The sequence below is a fragment of the Castor canadensis genome, chromosome 3 (genome assembly GCF_047511655.1).
Source record: "Castor canadensis chromosome 3, mCasCan1.hap1v2, whole genome shotgun sequence".
NCBI classification, from domain to species: Eukaryota; Metazoa; Chordata; class Mammalia; order Rodentia; family Castoridae; genus Castor; species Castor canadensis.
The window spans coordinates 136,783,613-136,805,524 of NC_133388.1; the positions used below are offsets into that span (position 1 = coordinate 136,783,613).

The 21,912-nt window shown below is 35.3% G+C and overlaps 1 protein-coding gene across 16 annotated transcripts in view; it reads right to left on the reverse strand.

Annotated features, from left to right (window-relative positions):
• Stau2 (staufen double-stranded RNA binding protein 2) overlaps window positions 1–21,912 on the reverse strand; it is a 316,438-nt gene that overhangs the window by 132,718 nt on the left and 161,808 nt on the right. For 14 of the 16 annotated variants that reach the window (XM_074068728.1, XM_074068727.1, XM_074068726.1 and 11 more), the window contains one exon: window positions 14,780–15,087. In XM_074068728.1, the coding sequence (XP_073924829.1) occupies window positions 14,780–15,087 (308 nt within the window). Of the gene's footprint in view, window positions 1–5,659; window positions 9,696–14,779; window positions 15,088–21,912 lie in introns of those variants that run through there. The other 2 variants (XR_012446346.1, XM_074068716.1) reach the window with 2 other exon arrangements.

Here is a 21,912-nt window from a genome sequence, read left to right on the forward strand (position 1 = left end):
AGACTGAATGATTCACCCCTAAATGATCAGTAGGTGATGGACTAAGGGGGGGAATTCAAATAATTACTAGAATCAAATTAAAATGAAAACACAACTTACTAGAATGTGCAGGACACAGCCAAGGCAGTGCTAAGAGAGAAGTTTAGAGCTGTGAGTGCCTTCATTAAATAACAGATCCCAAATAACCTAACTTCTGCACCTCAAGCTCTTAGAAAAGCAAGAACAAGCCAAACCCCAAAGCAACAGTCTGAAAGAAATAATAAAGAAAAAAGAATGAATGAGACACAGGTTACTCCAGAGGCACTTGCACACCCATGTTTATTGCAGCACTATTCACAATAGCCAAGTTATGGAAATAGCCAAGATGACCCACTACAGACAAATGGATCAAGAAAATGTTGTATCCTGAGGCCAATAGGAAAAGGGGAACAGGTACTAGAGAAAAGGTTAGATCAAAAAGAACTAACCTAGAAGGTAACACCCACGCACAGGAAATCAATGCGAGTCAACTCCCTGTATAGCTATCCTTATCTCAACCAGCAAAAACCCTTGTTCCTTCCTATTATTGCTTATACTCTCTCTACAACAAAATTAGAAATAAGGGCAAAATAGTTTCTGCTGGGTATTGGGGGGGGGAGGGAGGGGGTGGAGTGGGTGATAAGGGAGGGGGTGGGAGGCAGGAGGGAGAAATGAACCAAGCCTTGTATGCACATATGAATAATAAAAGAAAAATGAAAAAAAAAAAAAGAAAATGTTGTATCTATACACAATGGAATTCTACTCAGCCATGAAGAAGAATGAAATCTTATCATTCGCAAGTAAATGGATGGAACCTAAGCAAGGTTAGCTGGGCTCAGAAGACCAAAAATCGTATGTTCTCCCTTATATGCAGACTTTAGATCTAGAGAAAATACAGTAATGTGGTTGGACTTGGGGCACATGTTAAGGGGAGAGCACACACAGGAGGTATGGGGATAGGTAAGAAACACAAAACATAATAGTATTTGAAGTCCCCCTCTGTAAAGGAACTAATACACAAACTTTATAGCGACAGAAGTCAATATAAGAAGGGGATCAGGAACTAGAAAAAAGGACAGTTAAAGATGAATCAACTTAGAATGTAACACATTTGAACATGGAAGCAATGCTAGGAATCTCTCTGTATAGCTATCCTTATCTCAACTAGCAAAAATGCTTTGTCTTTCTTATTATTGTTTATACTCTCTCTTCAACAAAATTAGAGATAAGGGAAGAACAGATTCTGCCTGGATGTGAAGGGGGATGGGGGGGAAAGAGAGGGGATAGAGGGTAGGGGGAAGAAATGGCCCAAACAATGTATGCACATATGAATAAATAAATTAAAAAAAAAGATCTAAGCAGAAATGAACAAAATGGAGCCTAAAAGAAAATTGATGAAACAAGTTGCTTCTGTGAAAAGATAAACAAGATTAAAAAAAACCCTCAAACTAATGAAAAGAAAGAGGAGGAAGACCCAAGTTAACAAAATTAGAGATGAGAAAGGGAATATCACAGCAAACACTAATGAAATTCAGGGGATCATTAGGAAATACTTCAAAAACTTATACACTAATAAACTGAAAAGCCTAGATGAAATGGATAAATTTCTAAAGCATATAACCTATCAAAATTGAAGTAGAAGGATATAAGCCACCTAACAGATCTATAACAAGTAATGAAATTAAAGCAATAAGAAAAAGTCTCCCCCAAAAAGAAAAACCCAGTACTGGATAGAGTCACTGCTGAATTATACAGATTTTTAAAGAAGAATTAACACCAATGCTTCTCAAACTATTCCATAAAATACAAAATGAAGGAAAACTATTAAATTCATTCTATGAAGCCAGTGTTACCCTGATACCAAAACCTGATAAAGACATAAGAAAAAAAAATTACAGGCCAATTTCCTTGATAAACATACCATAAAAATTATCAATCAAATACTTGCAAACTAAATTCCACAATACACTAAAAAGATCAGACATCATGATCAAGTTCACTTCCTTCCACGGATATCAGGATGGTTCAACACATGCAAATTAATAAATGTAATATAGCACATAAACAGAAAAGGGACAAAAACCACATCATTATCTCAACAGATGCAGAAAGCCTCTGAAAAAAATTCAACATCCCTTCATGATAAAAGCTCTGAACAAACCAGGAATAAAAGGAACACACCTCAACATAATAAACGTCATATATAATCATACATATAGTCAATATCCAATATTGTACTAAATAGGGAAAAATTGAAACCATTTTATCTAAAGTCAGGAATGAGACAAGGGTGTCCAATCCAAACTTATTCAATGTAGTGCTTGAATTCTTAGCCAGAAAAATAAAGCAGGAGAAATAAATAAAAGGGATACAAGTAGAAGAAGAAGAAGTCAAATTATCCTTATTTGCAGATAATACGATTCTATTCTTAAAAGACTCTAATGATTCCACCAAAAAATTCTTAGATCTGATAAACACTTAAGGGAGTATACAAAAATCAACATACAGAATCATTTGCTTTTCTATATACTAATAATAAACAGGATAGTAAAGAAACCAGGAAAAAAATGCCATTCACAGTAGCCTTAAAAATTAATTTGGAATAAAAATTAATTTAGGAATAAACCTAACAAATGAGGTAAAAGACTTCTACAATAAGAACTACAGAACACTGAAGAAAGAAATTGAAGAAGACATTAGAAGATGGAAAGATCTCCCATGTTCATGGATTGACAGAATTAATATTGTGAAATGGTTATACCACCAAAAGCAACCTACAGATTCAATGTAGTCCTCATAAAAATTTCAATGCTATTTTTCAAAGAAATAGAAAAATCAATCATAAAATTCATATGAAAGCACAAAAGACCCCAAATAGCTGAAGCAATCCTGAGTAAAAAAAAGCAATGGTGAAGGTATCATAATACCTACTTCAAACTGTGTTATAGTCATAGTAACAAAAACAACACAACGATGGCATAAAAACAAACATATAGACCAATGGAATAAGTAGAAGACCCAGAAATAAGCCCACACGGCTATCTGCTTTTTGATAAAGGTGCCAAAACATACACTGGAGAAAAAAATAGTCTAACAAATGGTGTTGGGAAAACTAGATACCATAGATAGAAGACTGAAACTATATTCCTATCTCTCACCCTGCACAAAAATGAATTGAAAATGGATCAAGAATCTCAATGTAACGCCTTAAACTTTCAAACTACTAGAGGAAAAGAAGATACAGGCATAGGTAATGCCTTTCTGAATAGGATTCCAATTGCTCAGGAATTAAGAACAAGAATTGTATCAAATTAAAAAACTTCTACTCAGCAAAAGAGCAAATTACAAGGATCAAGAGATAACCTATATAATGGGAGAAAAATCTTTGCCAGCTAGTCATTGGCTAAAGGATTAATACCCAGTATATAAAGAGCTCCCCAAATTAAACACTAAAAGAACAAATAATCCAATTAATAAATGGGCAGAAGAACTGAACAGACAATTCTCAAAAGAAGTGGAAAAAAAAAAAAGGCTAGGGTGTGGCTCAAGTAGTAGAGCACCTGCCTAGCAAGCATGAAGCCCTGAGTCAAATCCCAGTATTGCCAAAAAAAAAGCGAAAAAGGCCAATAAGATCATGAAGAAATGTTCAACATCTTTATCCATAAAGCAAATGCAAATAAACACAACAACAAATATTGGCGAGCATGTTTGGGAAAAAGAACCCTTATACACTGTGGGTGGAAATGTAAGTTAGTGCAACCACTATGGAAATCAGCATGGAAGTTACTCAAAAAAGTAAAAACAGAACTACATATGATCTGTAACACTGCTGGGCACATATGGAAAGGAATGTAAGTCAGCATACAATACAGATACCTGTATACCCATGTTTATTGTACTACTACTCACAATAGCCCAATTATGGAATTAGCCTAGGTATCCATCAACTGATGGATGAAGAAAATGTGATAAACACACATACATAAAATGGAGTATATATTATTCAGCCATAAAGAAAAATGAAATTGTGTCATTTCCAGGAACATGAATGGAACTGGAAATCATCATGTCAAATGAAATAAGCAGACTGAGAAAGACAAATATTACATGTTCTCTCTCATCTGTGGAATCTAGACCTTATTATTTTAAATGACATGAGTATAAAGTGGAGGGACTGACTAGGTGTGGGAACCAGTACAAGGGTAAAGAGTGAGAGTGTGAAGGAGGTTGGATATGATCTAAGCACTTCCTATGCTAGTATGAAAATAGAATAATGAAACCTGTCAAAAATTGTTTGGAAAAGGGGGAGAAGCATAAGAAGAAGTAATAGTGGGAGTGAATTTGATGAAAGTATACTACATGCATGTATGGAAATATCACAATGAAACACCTTTGGACAATTAGTATTTGTGAATTAAAAAGAAAAAAAGGCCAAAACTCTATGGAGGAAGAATTGTGATTTTATAGCTTTATTGGGGTGTGGCAGGTTGGGACATCCATTACTTCCCATAATCCTACTGGTGTAAAACTGCAGTCTTACCAGCCAGAGGAGGCAGAGGAGTTTAAGGCTAGCAGAGAAGCCACACATTTAAGGAAGAAATCTTAGAAGCAAAAGAGCTACAACAGTGATGCAACACTTCATCTGAACATAAACTCTACCCCAAATCCAGCTGACTGCTGAACTTCATGTGTACAAGGGAAGTCCCTAGAAACCAAGATGTGAAAACTGGCTGAAACTGTAGTGTCCAGTCTCTAATCTGCACATAGCTCAAAGCTAGAAAGATAAATACAGCTTTACTAGCTTGAGGTATCAGTGACTTGAGGCCAGTAGATGAGTTTGAAATTTAGGGGTAAATATTGGAAGTTAGAAGAGCCAAAAAGAGTGGGTCGCAAAATCTGAGCTTAAATTCAGCTCAAATTATTGACTTAAGGTTATATTATGCAGGCAAAGAGGAGACCACAAGAGAAAATGCCACAGATGTAGGGTTTAAGAAGTGAGTGGAAGTTATCAGCCAAATGGTATCACAAGGGGAAGACAGTTTCTAGTTTTAGTTCAGGCAACTTTGCTGATTACTAGACAAAACAAAAGACATTAATCCACAAAAGAAAAAGAAAAGATGATTCAGAATTGCTACATCATGTCCATTTTTCAAACAAAAGTTAAAGACATGTAGAAAACAAGTAAGAGTGAAACAAAGTGGGAAGTCAATAGAAACTGATTCCTATAGGGCCCAGATGTTGGATTTAGTTGACAAAAACTTCAAAGCAGCTATTACAAAGATGTTCAAGGAATTAAAGGAAAACATAATCTCAATAACTATATAGATATGAATCTTAACAGAGAAAAAGAACTATTAAAAAAATGCAAATGAAAGCTGGGCACTGGTGGCTCATGCTTGTAATCCTAGCTACTCAGGAGGCAGAGATCAGGATTTTGGCCCAAAGCAAGCCTGGGCCAAATAGTTCACCAGACCCTATTTTGAAAAAACCCATCATAAAAAAAGGGGCTGGTGGAGTGGCTCAAGGTGTAGGCCGTGAGTTCAAACCCCAGAACTGAAAAAAAAAAAAAAAAGAAAATCCAAATGGAAATGTTAAAGAAGAAAAATACAGCAACTGAAATTAAAAAATGTATTATATGGAATCAAGAGAAAACTGGGGAAGATAGAGGGAAGAATAATTAAGATAATTAATGATTAGTCATTGAAGAGAGAGCAATAGAAACTATATAACCCGGAAGATTAAAGAAAATAAACAGCTCAGAGACTTGTGGGACAGTATCAATAGGCTCAATATACGTGTAACTAGAATTCTAAAAAGAGAAGGGGGCAAAAAAAAGAGTTTTGAAAAAAAAAATACAGTGGCCAAAAACTTTCCAAAACTGGTTTAAAAAGTATTTTAGGGTATGGTTCAAGTGATAGAGTGCATGCCTAGCAAGTACAAGGCCCTGAGTTCAAATCCCAGTACTGCCAAAAAAATTATATTTCTATAAAGTTAAATGAATCTGCAATTTGAGGCCAGCCCAGGTTAGCAAAAAAGTTAGCAAGACTCCCATCACAACAAATAAACTGGGAGTGCATGCCTGTAATCCAAGTTACATGGGAAGCACAGTTAGGTGGATGACAGTTTGAGCCTGGCTCCAAGCAAAAGTAAGACCCTATCTGAAAAATAACTAAAGCAAACAGAGCCTGAGGTATGGCTCAAGGGGCAGAGTGCTTGCCTATTAAGTGTGAGGCCCTGAGGTCAATCCCCAGCGCCACTGGGAAAAAAAAAAAGAAGAGGAAGAACTTATAAATCAGTAAGAAAAAAAGCTAGATTTGGCAAAAGATATGGACATTTTACAAAGATATACAAATGAGCTACAATGACTACTCATAAGTGACATTCGAACGAAAATATTGATGCCATGCTGTCATACCCTCAACTGAATGACACTACCCATAGTACTGTATGGAACCCTCATACATTTCTGGGAAGAATGTGGTGATACCACACATTAAAAAAGAATCTGAGAGTTTTTAATAAAATTGTATGAATACTTACCATGTGACCCAGCAATTCCACTCCAAAGTATTTTTCCAAGAGAATTGGAAGCATATGTCTGCATAAAATCTTCTAGATGAATGTTTATAAACCACATTATTCGTAATAGCCCCAAACTGAAAGTAACTCGAATGTCTACCAAGAAGTAAAGTGAGAAATAATTTCTGGTATAGATCCACAGAACAGACTGGTACAACAATAAAAGGGAATAAACTACTAATGTGCAAAATGTGAATGTCAAAAATACTATACAAAGTAAAAGAGGTCAGACACAAAACTGTACACATGGTATGATTCCACTTATATGAAATTCTTGAAGAGGCAGAACTAACTTTTAGTGCCAGAAAAGATACGGTTGTGTGGAGGCAGGAGGGGTGAGGAAACCATACTGCAAAGAAGCACATTTTTTGCAGTAATGCACTTGATTGTGGTGGTAGTTACACGGCTGAATACATTTTAAAAATGCATCAACTGGGTGAGTTTTATTGGAGTAAATTATACCTAAATAGTATATTGATTATAGCATTTAAAATTTATAGTTGTTCTTAGCACAACTGGAGATACTATAAAATAATTGTTTATAACTCTCACAATTTCCAAGCAACTATTAGATATGATTGTTAGATGTGATTTCATGCCTTCCCACCAGTTCCTTACCCTATCCACACACCCTCGCATTCATTATGGGGCAGAAACCTTAACTGTATGTAGCGTACATGGCTGGTGGTAGGCACTCAATACATACTGGCTAAAGTAGTGCATAAATGACTCTTAGATGTTAGTATTCATTGGGAATTTCTATTAGACCTTTAACCATTCTCCCTGGCCAGCTCCACCTTCTATGGCTCCAATTCTGATAACTCAGATCTATGTGTTCTAGTCTCTCTTGCTGATCCCAGATCCATTTCACCTGCCTATCAGAAAACTACACTTGAATTCCCCACAGGCAACATAATTTCCCCAGGTTTCAGAAGGAACTCCTCCTCTAAGTTCATTTGTCTCATTCATAGTAACAATGAAACTTGCCTACAATCCCCTCACATTCATATTATCTCAATTTACTCCTCCAATAGTCCCTACTGACATTTCAACACATGTAACTCGTTTCCACCAGACCAGGTGAAAGCATCCTTTCAGAAGCCAGCACAGAGGTCCTTTAAACTTCCTAATTGTATCTTAGACAACTGTTCTCTAGCCCACTCCTATAAGGTACTGGCTCTGTCATAGTTCAATTTTTGTTCTTCCTTTCTTAGATTTGTATAAAAACCTCTCTAAATTAGTCTTGCTGCTACTGGTCTTTTTTTTTTTTTAACTAATTCATCTTTTACATTGCTTACAGAAGGATTATCTTTCTGAAAATCAACCATGTCTCTACTCTTTTAAGGTCTCTCTGCCTATGGCTAAAATAATTCAAACTCCCAATAAAGCACATGTGCCATTTCAATCTCTCCATCAGCCTCTCCTACTTTAAGCATTTGTAAGACACCATACCTTTTTATGTCTTCAGTACTTTGCCTCTCTGCCTGCAATTGCTTTTCTTTTTACTCACCTTAAATTTCTATGCACTCTTGAAAACTTAACTCAAATATCCCCTCTGCTATGAATTTTTCTCTAATTCCCCCAGTTAACTGTCCATTCCTGTGATTCTTGACATCACTAAACACATCTCAGGCTAACATTTATCAGGTCACACTTAACTAGGACACGCATCCTACATACATTATGCTATGCAGCATGCTACAGATTATTCTTTTTTTAAATCAAATAGTTGTGTAATGTTTAAAAACCGTTCCTGCCTAGACACGGGGCTAATTTGTAGCAGTGATTTATTATCTTCTTTACATTGGTTTTATTTACCTGTCAGTCCCCACCTCATCCCTAACTCCTTCTGTGCCCAGGGCATGCTACTTAGTATTTGCCCAGAGTTAATAATAAATGTTAATTTCCTGTTCTTTGGCTGAATCAATTCCAATGTTTAATGAGATAAAGTTCTATAGCCAGATTCACTTCATATCCAGCTAATTCTTCACATGGAAGCTGAAGTCACTGAAAGCTGTTTATAATGTGCTACCTATTACCTACTTTTCCTGAAATAAGAATAATTGATACTCTGAACTTTAGATATTTTTCCAGAAATATTTCTGGTTTTCTCAAATGTTCCAATCAATAGATTTGACTCTGGACTTTTCTTATAGCTAAGAAAAGAACAATACTATAAACAAGAAGTCACAAAATTTTTTCTAAGATCCATTTTCTCTGACAGTTAAATTTGCTTTTTGATGTGACTATGTTAAGATGGCAGAACTTTCCAAACCTAAAATATGTCAGGGTTTAAAAATCAACTAATAATCTCATATAGAAAAATAAATATAACATATTATTAATATTCTGCTTTACTTGTACAGTGTTCAATGTGGTTTTACATATAAAATTTTATCTTAGAATAAGATCAAGTCCCTTCCAACTCCATAGTCAAAATTCTGAAATAATTCAGCCTAGTTGTATGAAAGGGCAGAAATAAACTTATTAATGAAATCTGATTAAAACAAACCAATATCCCAAAGATCATGGATTACCTCCTCACACACACTAGTTCTACTACAGAGATCAGTCTTCAAACATTGTACAATTAGCATGCTTTAATGTAAAATAAAGATTTGTATGCAAAAATGTACAAGACCCTGCCAGGCACTGGTGGCTCACGACTATAATCTTAACTACTAGAAGGCAGAGATTAGGAGGATCGAGGTTTGAAGTCAGCCAGGCAAATAGTTCATGAGACCTTATCTAGAAAAAAACCCATCACACAAAAAAAGAAGGGCTGGTGGAGTGGCTCAAGTGGTAGAAGTTCAAAAAGAAGAGTTCAAACCCCAGTGGTGCAAAAAACAAAGAAAAAAAAACTAGACCATTCTGAAATAATATATTTAGTAATGTCTACTTTACTATCTGCTATATTACAATGAATCAGTCAACAAATGTCAGTTTCCTTCCTTGTTTATCCATGTATCTCCTCAATGAAGCATGCCCCACAATATTACAGCATTAGGTGTAGGTATTGGGGTTAAGGCTTTTTTTTGAGTCTGTAGAAATTGTTTACATACCATATTCCATATACTGTTCCCTTTCTTAAGAGATGCCTTGGGTGAGAGAAAACACATGAAATGTTAGCCATGTTCATTTGTATATAAAAAAAAAAACTCTTTAGATACAGCTGAATGTTGGAAGGAGGGCAATGCTGGAATCATTTCAGCATGACCTGAGATTAGATACATAGCTGCCACCACCCCCTACTGGGTTCTACAATTAATCTTATGTGATTAAATAAAAACTACATCAGTTCCAAAATTTTCTAGCAAAAGGAAACGTAATACACCTTTAGATAAAAATAATTAATCTGCAAAATTTGATCTGAAAATAATTCCAAATACAATTTCCAAGTTCAATTGAAATCTCTTCAGATATAAACAGAAAGGCTACAAATAGATGTACATAGAGAGGACACATGGTGACAGCCATTTTTTTCCTGTACCATACCACAGTGGATAATTTCAGATGAGCATCAAAGTTTCTGTGGTAGGACTAGCTCTTACTGTGATTGCATATGACTTTTTCTTTGGAGTATCTTACATTGCCTTACTATGTGGGCACTGGTGCACCAAGGTTAAAGATGAGTGTTCCTAAGTGCTTCTTTATAGTATTTATGTGAGGAGAAAAACTTACTATGTCATATTTTATTCTGAAGGTTTCACAAATGACACCATGCAGTGGATATACTGCAGTGATTAGAGTGGGACCAGTCCTGAATAGTTAATGCAATAACAATGGACTGTTTTACTCAAGGCCTGCTTGTTTCTTACCTGTATAACTGTTACTCATCAAAGTATGTTTTTATATACATCAGGAATTCTTCAAAAGTAGTATTTTTCTCTACAGAGTTCAAAATTCCAGCTAAATGAGGTGATCTATAACTTGTTTTTAGAGATGAACAGCTATGTGATATGCAGTCTGCACACTCCTGGGGGTCTGATTAGCAGATGAGGTCTAAAAATACCTGCTATAATACTTCAAACTTCATGAATTTAGCTACCCATTCAAAGAATAGGCCAGTTTAGAAAGACCAAGCCTTTAGGAAAGTTCAAATACATACCTAATTTTTCCAGCATCTTTAGAAAGTGATTGAGGCGAAATTCAGGAGGGATAAGAGTGATGTGTAGTCTAAATAATTTCTCATTCCTTTATACTGACATTTGTGTAATGACCTAGATTAAAATCTGGGCTCAAAAGTGACATTTTAAGTTGTGTTTCAAAGAAAAATTTAAATGGAGAACAGCACATTTCTATGCTGGGGTATATATGTATATGAAGGATTTTGTTCTCCATATTCTTATATCAGCAATCTATAAAGTTGCATTTACATTGGTCTTTTAAAAAATGGATACCTTATTCTTTTAAAAAAAAAAGCTACAAACAACCTCTTTGATGATAAATATATGGACTATAAAACATAAAGTACAAGGAAGATGAGAAATAAGAAAAAGGCAAAGGGCAACTGGAGGGGGACCCAGCTACCCCTCCCACCCTACCCTTTGCTCCAACACAATGTAACCTACACTGAGGTCATACTGTTAAAAAAAAATGCTGAAAAGAAGACTGTAACTACAGAAGAAGACTACTATAATCGAATTAAACTTATACAACTTCATAAAAGGAGACATATAATTTGAACTATTAAGTATGAATTATATTTTAAAAGACAGTTTTCAATTTAAGTAGATATTCTCATCTTTCTGGAAATGCACCACCATCTAAAATTCACATTGATGAAAAGTCCCTTTATAAAACACTTCTTGATTTTGGAAAATAAACTAAGATGGTTTAGCTAGAATACCAATTAAGTGTTTTCTTGCATGATTGATGTGAGGAAAAAATCTTAGTATGTCATTTTGCTCTGGTGGTTTCACAAATGACACCATTCAATGGGTAATGATTACATGAAAAATACAGAATTGCAAAATGAAATTAAATTCATCTAGAAAAGATACCTTACTGAAATAATTCATTTTCACTTTGAATCTAATTTTACTGACTCATTTAAACAAAGGAACTGCTCGTACATACTACTTCTAAAAGATTTCTAGTATGATTAGTACGGAAAAATATATTAAAGGTATAAAAGCATATAATAATGTAAAATACAAAGTAAAACAAAAATCTTCTACTTCAGCTCAACTGCACAGCTTTTCAAGAAACTTTGTTGTAGTTTTCTTTAAATAACAGAAGGACTTTGAAACATTGCAGCATAATTAAAGAATATCAAGCTATACAATAAACAGAAAACCTGTAACATATGGCATGAGTGTAATTTTCAATGAGTTTTTGAAATGTATTGAAGTCACAGAAGCAGACTATGCTAGATAATATTTGAGGTTCACAGAACTCCTGACATAAAACTTTTCTAAAAAATAATAAATCAAGAAGAATATTCAGTCTTTTTAAGAAGAGAATTAAAATACACAATAAAACTTCAAAGACACAAATTTTCATTTATAATGGATTCAAATTATTCTAAAATAATAAAAAAAAACTTTAGGTGAGACCAAGTAACAAAAGAATTACTGAGAATGTAAAAATGTTCTGCTTTGTGAAATCAGCTTTGTTAATAATAAATTTTAATTGCATAATAATCTTACTTATTTTGTAGATTTAAGCAAAAGAATGTGAACTTAGGTCTACATTTTGATGAGCAAATTAAGTTTTTTTAATTTGTAAATTTCAATTAAAGATTAGGTGATGAAAAAAGTTAAAAGCTAAAACAACTTCGTTTTCGTTTTCCACAAACTCACATATTTTTACTTCATAATACAATATAACTGTCACATACAGTAGCTTGGTCAGGCTTAAATCCAATGGGCAAAGGAAGACTAAAGAAGGGTTTACACAATATTCAATAAGCAATAATACCTGCTGAATATGCAATAAAATAAAAAGGTACTAACCTAGAAACAAAGAAAAAGAATTATTGTTTTCATATTCCAGAAATAAAAGCAACATAATAGCATATAATCCTGCAATTTCTAAACTATAGTCTAAAACATTTAAGAAAAAAAACAATCTACACTTTTTTTCTATCAGGTATATATACCTGAGAAAGATACATAGAAAGAAATAGGCTTTAAAATTTTTAACCCCGAAGAGCCTTCTACCATGACATGAGGAAGATGAGCTATGCATGTGACAGACCCCAGGCCACTTCCCACAGAGAGTGTTCACTGCCCAGATGCAGGTTGTGAGTCATAAGCAACACAGTACTTCACATTAATACCAGCTTGTTCAGCCAAAGAAGCACAGTGATGTTTTAAGTTACCTGTTTATATTCATTAGTATGTAAAAATCACAGTACACAGATCTGGAAATGTTTAACTTGTCTATAAATAACAGTATATTATCTCAGCATAAGCTTTTAAAAGAGGTCTAAGCAGACAGCCCAGTAATGGGGATACCAACTCTGCATTTTGGTTAAAGTGAAGATTTGTTAAAAGTATAGTTGTTTTCATTGACAAGAACTAACACATAAGAACAAAATTTAAAACTTAAGTTCTGCTGGCAGTAAAATCATATCTATTGTAATATATCCAAGCAAAAAAAAATCAATTGGAGCTCAAATGCAATTTGTGCTTTGTTTCTATAAAAGTGTAGCATTACTCTCAGACATTTCTAAATGACCAGATTCATAAATAAGCAGTGAACTTCTTTTCATCACAGTTTATTTCTAATTCATCCTAAGTAGATTACTAATAGAACTAAATATTACTTAGCTTTTTTTCCAGTACTTTAACTATATGAATCAAGGTCTTATTTTAACAGTGATTTATTGTGATTCTTAAGGTAAACAACAAAAACAGGTTCTGAAATTAAGCATTTAAAATTTCAGATGACAGAGCCAGTAACTGATGACAGCTTCTTTAATTTCATATTAATAGTCCAATTAAAAACACTAACAACTCCCTGGCAATAAACCTGAAAGAATCAGAACGGTTTTACGAAGGAAAAAAACAAAACCAAACATGCAAAATGCCCCCCAAAACACATGATCTTTCTCATTTTATAATCTAAACTTGTAAAATGTTTATAAATACATGATCATTCTACACAATACAGATCTTCTAGAGCATTTCTAAAGGAAATTACAGTTTTTGGTCTAGAGGAATAAGATTAAGATGGAAAGGGGTAAAAACAGTGAAGTCAGGGGAGCAGTATCTTTCTATACACAAGCAAGCTGCAGTTCATCCAATCAGTTGGTGGATACAGTTCAGTACATGATTTTCAAGGCAACTAAGAAATTGGGACACATTTATTTCCCCTTCCTAAAGTTAACAATTCTTTTAAAGGCTCTGAAATATCCATAAAGGAGTGTTGATTTTGTGGGGGGTTTTCTTCCAAAACGGAACAAAGAATAAATGGGTGGAGGGGTGGGGCTTCCACCTGCAAATTCACATACACAAATGAAGTTAAAACTGTAAGCTGGTTTTAAGTTCCCAGTGAAAGTGTTGTTGGCACCATCAGAAGCAGGTGCTATTCTCTATTCTACCTACAGTGTTGAAAACATGATCCAGTAAAACAAATACACTTCATTATGCCTCAAACAAATAGAAAGCATTTCATTATTGTTCAAAGACCATGTTTAATTAACTAATAAGGTTAACAGACTTCTAGGATGTTGTACCTTACTGGTGTACCTGAATCAGTACTAGCAAAAGAATGTCAAATTCAAAACTGCTATGAAAGTAAAATCATCACAAGAAAAACTCAACCCTTATGTAAAAAGAGAAAGAGAAATGAGTGTGAAGTACTAACACCAAATGTCTCAAAGCAGAAGTTTCATTTGTGGAAGACAGAGTGAGGAGATAGGTGCACCTAGTCACGGCCAATTGGAAGACAGAACAGAATATGAAAAAATCAAGGTTAAAAAGGGTGGGGTGGTAGGAAAATGGAGAAGAGTCAGGCAGCAAAAGAATGACAGGATAGACAGAAAATAAGAGAAAATGAGGCATGTGCATATGGCTCTTTTTGTCAGTCTCCTGTGTTCCTAAATAGTTTACAATGTAAGTGCCATGTGGGCCACAACCAGCAGGCGAGAATGAGCCTTCCAATAGAAAGAGATGAAGGATTTGGGGCTAATGAATTCGTTTTTTCTTTTTTTCTTTTTGCTTTTAATTCATACCTGAAAGCCTTGAATCCTTGCTAAATATTCCAGTTGTTTTGAAGGTTGTACTGGAGAACAAGGGGGAGTAGGAGAACTTCCTTTTAAACCTATGGCTTCAGCTGTAGGAGATGTTCCATTCATGAGGAGTTCCCTGGCAATTGTGGCTGAACTATTCGATGTAGGAGATATACTGAAGAAAGAACTTGAAGGCTGGTTCATATCTTTGGGTGACAAATAGCTTAGAGTAGTACCAGAGATCACTTTGTGGCGGCTGGCTTCCATCTCTTGATAAACATCAGGAGACAGATGAAGAATTCCTTTTGGAGCTATAAATAAAATGAAGGAACACTGTTAATACACTTAAAATAACAGAAATAAAAACATATTGTAGCATGATTAACTCAATGACTCCCTTGCTGTAGTAACAAAGAAATGGTTCATACCCTGCAGGGGAAAGTGCGGCTTCTGTTCCCCGGTGAATAATGTATGTTTCAATATTCCTAAAATCAGAAGTTTAAAAAAATCTAATTTCAGTAGAACTTGTGTGTGGTAGGTAAGCTGTAGAAAGACAAGGGAAAGTGATGTGTGGAAGTTCAATAGTGGAAAACTTGAGAATGCACAATTCAATATTTTGTATCTCACAAAAGAAACCAGAAACATCCCCAAACATGCAGCCATAGAGGCACAGAAAGTAAAATGAAGGCAGCGTCAGTCCAAACTCCTCAGAGACACAAACCTCTATGTCCAGTAGCCTACTGGTCCTTTTCTCTTCATATGGACATCCCACATACAAGTCTAACTCACAAACACGTCAGAAAGGGTCAAGGCCTCTTCTTCCCCAAATTAATAGTCCCGATCTTGCTTACCTCTTTATGACACTGCCTTCATTCTGCCTACTGCCCTACCTATACTCCTGGCACAAATCTCTGATCACCCATAACCAAGTGGTTATCATGTCTACTCAAATGCCTCTAGAAATTGCCCTTCATCATCTAGTACATTTGTTCAAACAAGGCTATGGACCGTTTCTAAAAGCAAAAGGAGTGAGGCTGGAGCTATATCACCAGATAGCCCAGGCTAGACCATTCTTTTCCTTAAAAGTCTTTTACACCAATAGTAAACTTCAAAGGATGAGGAGAATTATCCAAAGAGGACGAGAACTGAAGGCAGCTAGAGAGCATGGGCAAAGGAAGGGACTAGAAGAATTTGTGTCCCAAGAAACCTCAGGTGGTTCCTTACCACTAGGGCATGAAGGAATTGGGAGCTGCAAAAGGTGAGGTGGAGGAAGCAGGGGCCGAATCCCAGGGGACTTTATCCTGAAGGCATTAAAGCATAAGGAATTTTATGGTGTTTTAGGAGCTTAAGCAGGTTAAAATAATACATCAATTTTATGGAGTCTCTCTACACCTATGTGTTGGTTTTCAAGTTCTGTACATTATTAAGTGTTAGTCTTTATAATCGGAAAGAAATTTCAATTAAAAATTAAAGAAAACATATGCACTGGAGAAAATACAGGAAAATCTCACCAACCAGATGAACTTACTCTTAATACTTGCCTTAAAGATATGTTTTTAGACCTTTTTATCTACATACTTTTTAGTTATAACTTGAAAACAACTTAAAACACAAGAATTACAGGAATCCTGTTGTTGTTTACAAAACAATATACTTCTCTACTAATTTTAAAAGTATAATATTTCATTATATGATTTCACTATACTCCCAAGGGTTAGGAGTATAGCTCAGTGGTACAGCACTTGTCCAGCATGCATGAGGCCCTGGGTTTGAGCTCCAGAAACACACACACAAATTCCATATTATTGCACATCTACTATGTTTACAATTTTTGCAATTATAAACACAGTGATGAACATTCTTATAATTAAATCCTGTTCACATGAAAATTTATTTCCTTTAAGGGAAAGCAGAACTGCTGGTTCAAAAGATGCATTTTAGATATTCTGACACTGCCAAATTGCCCTCCAAAGAAGTTACACCAATTTCATACTCCAACAGAAATATGTGACAGTGCTTTGTTTTCTATTTTGGTACTAGATATTATAATTTTTTAAAATCTTCACACTGATAAAAGTAGGTCAGTGGTTGCTTAGGAATGGAGCTGGGAAGGAGTGACAGCAAAAGGGTATGAGGAAACTCTAGGGAAGACAGAAATGTTCACAGGTTTATAAACATGTCAAAACTGATATGTGCAATTTATTATACTTCAATTAAAACTGCAAAAATATTTCCCAATTTAACAAATTTAATATTACTAATTTTTCAGTATCTGCATGTGTATCATATCTAATTCTTAAATAAGAACTTACATGCTGTAACTCTAAATTTTTTAATCAATTTAAGAAATTTAATTACTTCAGCATTGTTATTACACAGCGGTAATATGCTTGCCAACAGCAATATTGTAAAGCAACAAAAATGCTCTCAACACTCAAGAGAGGCATTACATTGCAGAATAAGAATTCACACAGAGTTAGGTTCCTCTGTTACACAGCAATGCTTAAGTCAATGCTTCTTCGTGAGTAAGGAAGATTTTCCACAGAGCTCAACTAATAGGATACTCATGGACACAGTGTAAAGACACATGTGGGTTTATGGAATCTGCAATTTATGAATGATTTTCAACTTGAATATCAGTAACAGTATACAGATAGGTTAAAACCCATTTAGGTTCTTCGTGTTGTAAACCTGAGTTGCTTTTCAAATAGTATAAAGACCTAAATGTATAATGAGTAACTTAGGGTATGCACATTTAAGGACCTTTAACTTACTTTGCCATTAAGGTCTCCCAGAAAACTATACCAATTTATATTTCTTTTAGGAAGGCGTGACTAAAACCGTTTTTCCACACTTCTGCAAAACACATTTCAGATATTCTAAACAGTCATTGTTACTCTACAATAATTCATTGTTATCTTAATTCATTTTTATTTGATCATTGTTCTGGATAAGTTTTCTTTTATATAACCACTCTAGGTCTGTGCCTTTTCAAAACTCAGTATTGTTCACAAACTTGAAACACTGCATTTTCCCAACGGGATTTGTTATATCTCATTAAACCTCATCTCTTTTTCTGAAGAGGCCCTGAATCCATTCTCCTACCATCTATCTTTTGTTCCTGATCTTGCCTTTGATACTCCCACCTTGGACTGTAACCACTGTATGCAGGTACACTGCAGATACAATGCCAGAAATATTCTAGCACTTTACTTGTATTATCTTAATTCCCACAACCACGCTGTGAGATGGGTACTACCATTTCCTATATTAGAGATACAAATCTAGAAGTTTATTTTTAAGGTCAGTTTCAAAATCACCTTGGAAAGCAAAGCTAAAAAGAAACAGCAACATTTAAAAAGGAGTTATCACTGAACAAATGAATAAAATTATGTATTCTGATGTGTTCAAATGCATAACTTAAATCAGTGGTGAAGGAACCTTATTTTTTGTCCTTAGAGTTGGATGAAAGCACTAATTATAATAATTTGCATGTTTTGTTGGTCCTTTTTTGTTACATTTAAAATAATGGTGCATGTGAAGTTACTAATTTTTAATGTTATGAATAAAAGTACTGACAAAGAACTTTGTTGAGAACAGTAGTAAAAGAGAGAAGTTCTCAATCTGGCCCTGACCAATAGAGCAGAGCCCAGGTACAGAAGCCTGACAGGATACCATGAGAGAAGCAACATATCTCATAGAGACAGTCTCTGTGCAACGGTGAGGGTAAGATATAAAACTTGGCAAAAAACAGATTTTCCTTAAAAAACTAAGATCAGGGCTGGGGGTGTAGAGCTTAGTTGGTATAGCACTTTGTGTTTGCTGTTCAATCCCCAACACAAAGAAAAATAAATTAACAAAAACTAACAGCCATAAAAGGTTTTTCTGAATTTTTATAAAGATTAATTTGTGCTGGGCACTGGTGGCTCACACCTGTAATCTCAGCTACCCAGGAGGCAGAGTTCAAGAGGATCTTGGTTTGAACCCAGCCCAGGACTAGAGTAGTAGCTCAAGTGGTAAGAGTGTCTGCCTAGCAAGTATGAGGCCCTGAGTTCAAACCCCATGATGCCAAAAATAATGATGATAAATAAATGAAGATTAGTTTATAAAGAACTGAGAAATGCCTTTGGAAACCCTGTGCAAGTGAACATAAGCTTAGCCAGAGAAAGGGCTAATCAGAGCTTAGCCCCTTGAAATGTTATTCTTTATTTTAAAAGAGAAAAATGAGAAGTATATAATGACAAAAGATAAGAACCTGAGTTGGTAAATAAATTCACCATTAATCTTTTTATTTTTAAACTTTACACTAGTGCAATGATTTATACTCTTCCCAGAATTTTTCCTTAACAAGAATTCTGGTGCACAAAATGAGTAACATGAATCAAAGAATAGGTCTGGCAGAGGGTTAATAGGTTCCAGTGGTCCCTAAAGAGGGTCCAATGGGAATGGTAATACATATTATTCTGGGGAGACAATCTAAAGCTTGTATCAAAGTATGCAGGAATTGACACCACCCCACACACTTTAAACAGTCTCCACATGTTTCTATGATCATAAGCAGCTTTCAAATTGAAGACATAATTACAGGTTAAAGATGAGGAAAAAATTAGGCCAGGCATGGTGGCATACTCCTGTAACCAGCACTCGGGAAGCTGAGGCAAGAGAATTCAAGATTCAAGGTCAGTCTGGGCTACATAGTAAGAACTTGTCGCAATGCCAGGCACCAGTGGCTCACACCTGTCATCCCAGCTACTCAGGAGGCAGAGTCAGAAGGATCACAGTTCAAAACCAGCCTGGGCAAATAGTTCCACGAGACCTCATCTCAAAAAACCCTTCACAAAAATAGGGCTGGTACAGTGGCTCAAGGTGAAGGCCCTGAGTTCAAGCCTCAGTACCTCTAAATAAATAAATAAATAAATAAATAAATAAATAAACAAACAAACAAACAAACAAACAAATAAAAGGATGAGTAAAAAGCTGTATGAGACAATCTATGGCAAGGGCATAATACCTCATTGTGTGACCTAGTTAGGGTATAGGCACCTAACTGGGGAGTTTACACATTCCCAAGAAATATAACTTTTTTTTTAAAGCTCAACATTTTTCAATAAAGACAAAGCTATGAATATTTCTACTGAGAAAGACTAAACGGTTACAGTGAAAATGAAGTCTGAGAGTAGCTTTAGTGAGAGGATAGTAAGTCATCCTCAATCACTGGTTTATTTAAATGAGCTAAAGATGTGGCTTATAACCGAGATCATCCTCATTTTTCTTCACAGAAAAACTGTTAATGACTATTATCATTATCATTTTTGTCTTGTAAGACACAAAAATGGAGAATATAAGTCTACCATAGGATACAAATGACCTGACTTTTTGGGAGGAAGAAACACAACCCTTGCGGCATCCCCAAACACTGTACCATGCTATACTCTGCTAGGACCCAAGCAGCTCACAAAACAGAAACAATACTAATTATACCTAAAACTTATATAGTCCTTACTAGGTGTTTGGTTTGTTTCAAATGCCTTGCATATATTTGATTAGTAATCCTCACAACGATCACATGATGTAGGAACTATGATTATCCCCATTTCCATTTGAACACCTAAAGCACAGAGAGGCTGTGGGATTTGCTAAAAGTCACAGCCAGTAAGGGAGCAGGAGTCAGACATCTGAATGCAGCACATGCAACTACCTTTCATTTAGTTAACACCAAAAACAAAAATTTTTGTTCTTTCCCTCAACATACTCAAGAAGTTCTAGGTGTATGTATTCTTGAAATACTCTAGTACCATTACAAAGAAGAGAAACTGCCAAAACATAAAATGAGGTGTCTCTTCTCTTCATTTCAGACTTATTTTCTAACTGCAATGAACCATAGTCTTCCTTTGCATAGTAACAGAAAAAATGGACACAAAGGACATTTGCTTTTTGGGGGAAAAAAATATGCTCATTGTGAAACCACCCTTTAAGAGATGTCAAGGGCTGGGATGAAGCTCTGTGGTATAGCACTTAGCTAGCATGCATGAGGCCCTGGGTTTGATCCCAGCACCAAAAAAGAAAAGACAAAAAAAAGAGATATGTCAAAATAATGCCTTTAGCCATTTTCATAGTTCTATTTGTGGTAAGAAAGTAACTGCAAGTATTGTTAGCATAACAGAAAAATTTAAGCACAGATACAAGATAAAAGAACTTAGCCCACATAATACCTCTTGTTCAATTATCCTTATATTATCTAATTCTGATTTAACAATTTATTAAAAATTACTCTGCTCAGAAACTTATGAAAGATTCTACAATATCATGAATAAAAAGAACCAATTAAAACTGTATAAATATTAAGTACTTATCCAATTTTAAAATTAACTTATAAAAATAAACTCATTCTTTAGAACCAGGAAAGGGGAAGCCTAGTTAAGAGAAAATTTGGAGACTGGGTATAGTGGTGCATATCTGTAGTTCCAGTACTCTAGAGGCTGAGGCAGAAGGATCACTAGTTTTAGGACAGTTGAGCTACATAGTGAAACAGTGTCTCAGAAATATAAAACAAACAAAACCCCCAAACAAATGAACAACAAAAAACAACCAAAAGGGGGGAGAGAAAAATGGAGGAGGGAGGGAGAGGGAAGGAAGGGAGGGAGGGAAGAAGGGAGAGAGGGAGGAAGGGAGGGAGAAAAAGGAGAGAGGAGAGAGAATGAGAGTATAAATTTAAATCAAAACTACTTTAGTCTAACCAAACCCACAGAAAGAAAACTGCTGTTCTACTCTTACTCATATCAGAAAAGGCAGAATGGGGTTTCTATGCTCACAAAGTTGTTCCTGAGTTCCCAACTTTCCTGACATGGTAGTGTCAAGGAAAGTCACAAAGGAACTGGTACTTTCATCCTCACCCCACAATGTCAGTGGAGACCATATGGGAAACCTAAATTTTTCTACCTATACCTGGAAGTAATAAGCCACCCCTACTCCTCTGCTAGAGTGATGTGAGGACAGGAACAGAGGGCAGTCAGGACTAGTGGGAACAAGGCCACTTCACTGTGCTGGCAATGGAGACCATGTGGTGGAGGCCAGAATTCCCATTCCATATAGCAAAAATGAAGAGTCTCCCAACTTGGATGGCAAAATGCAGCACA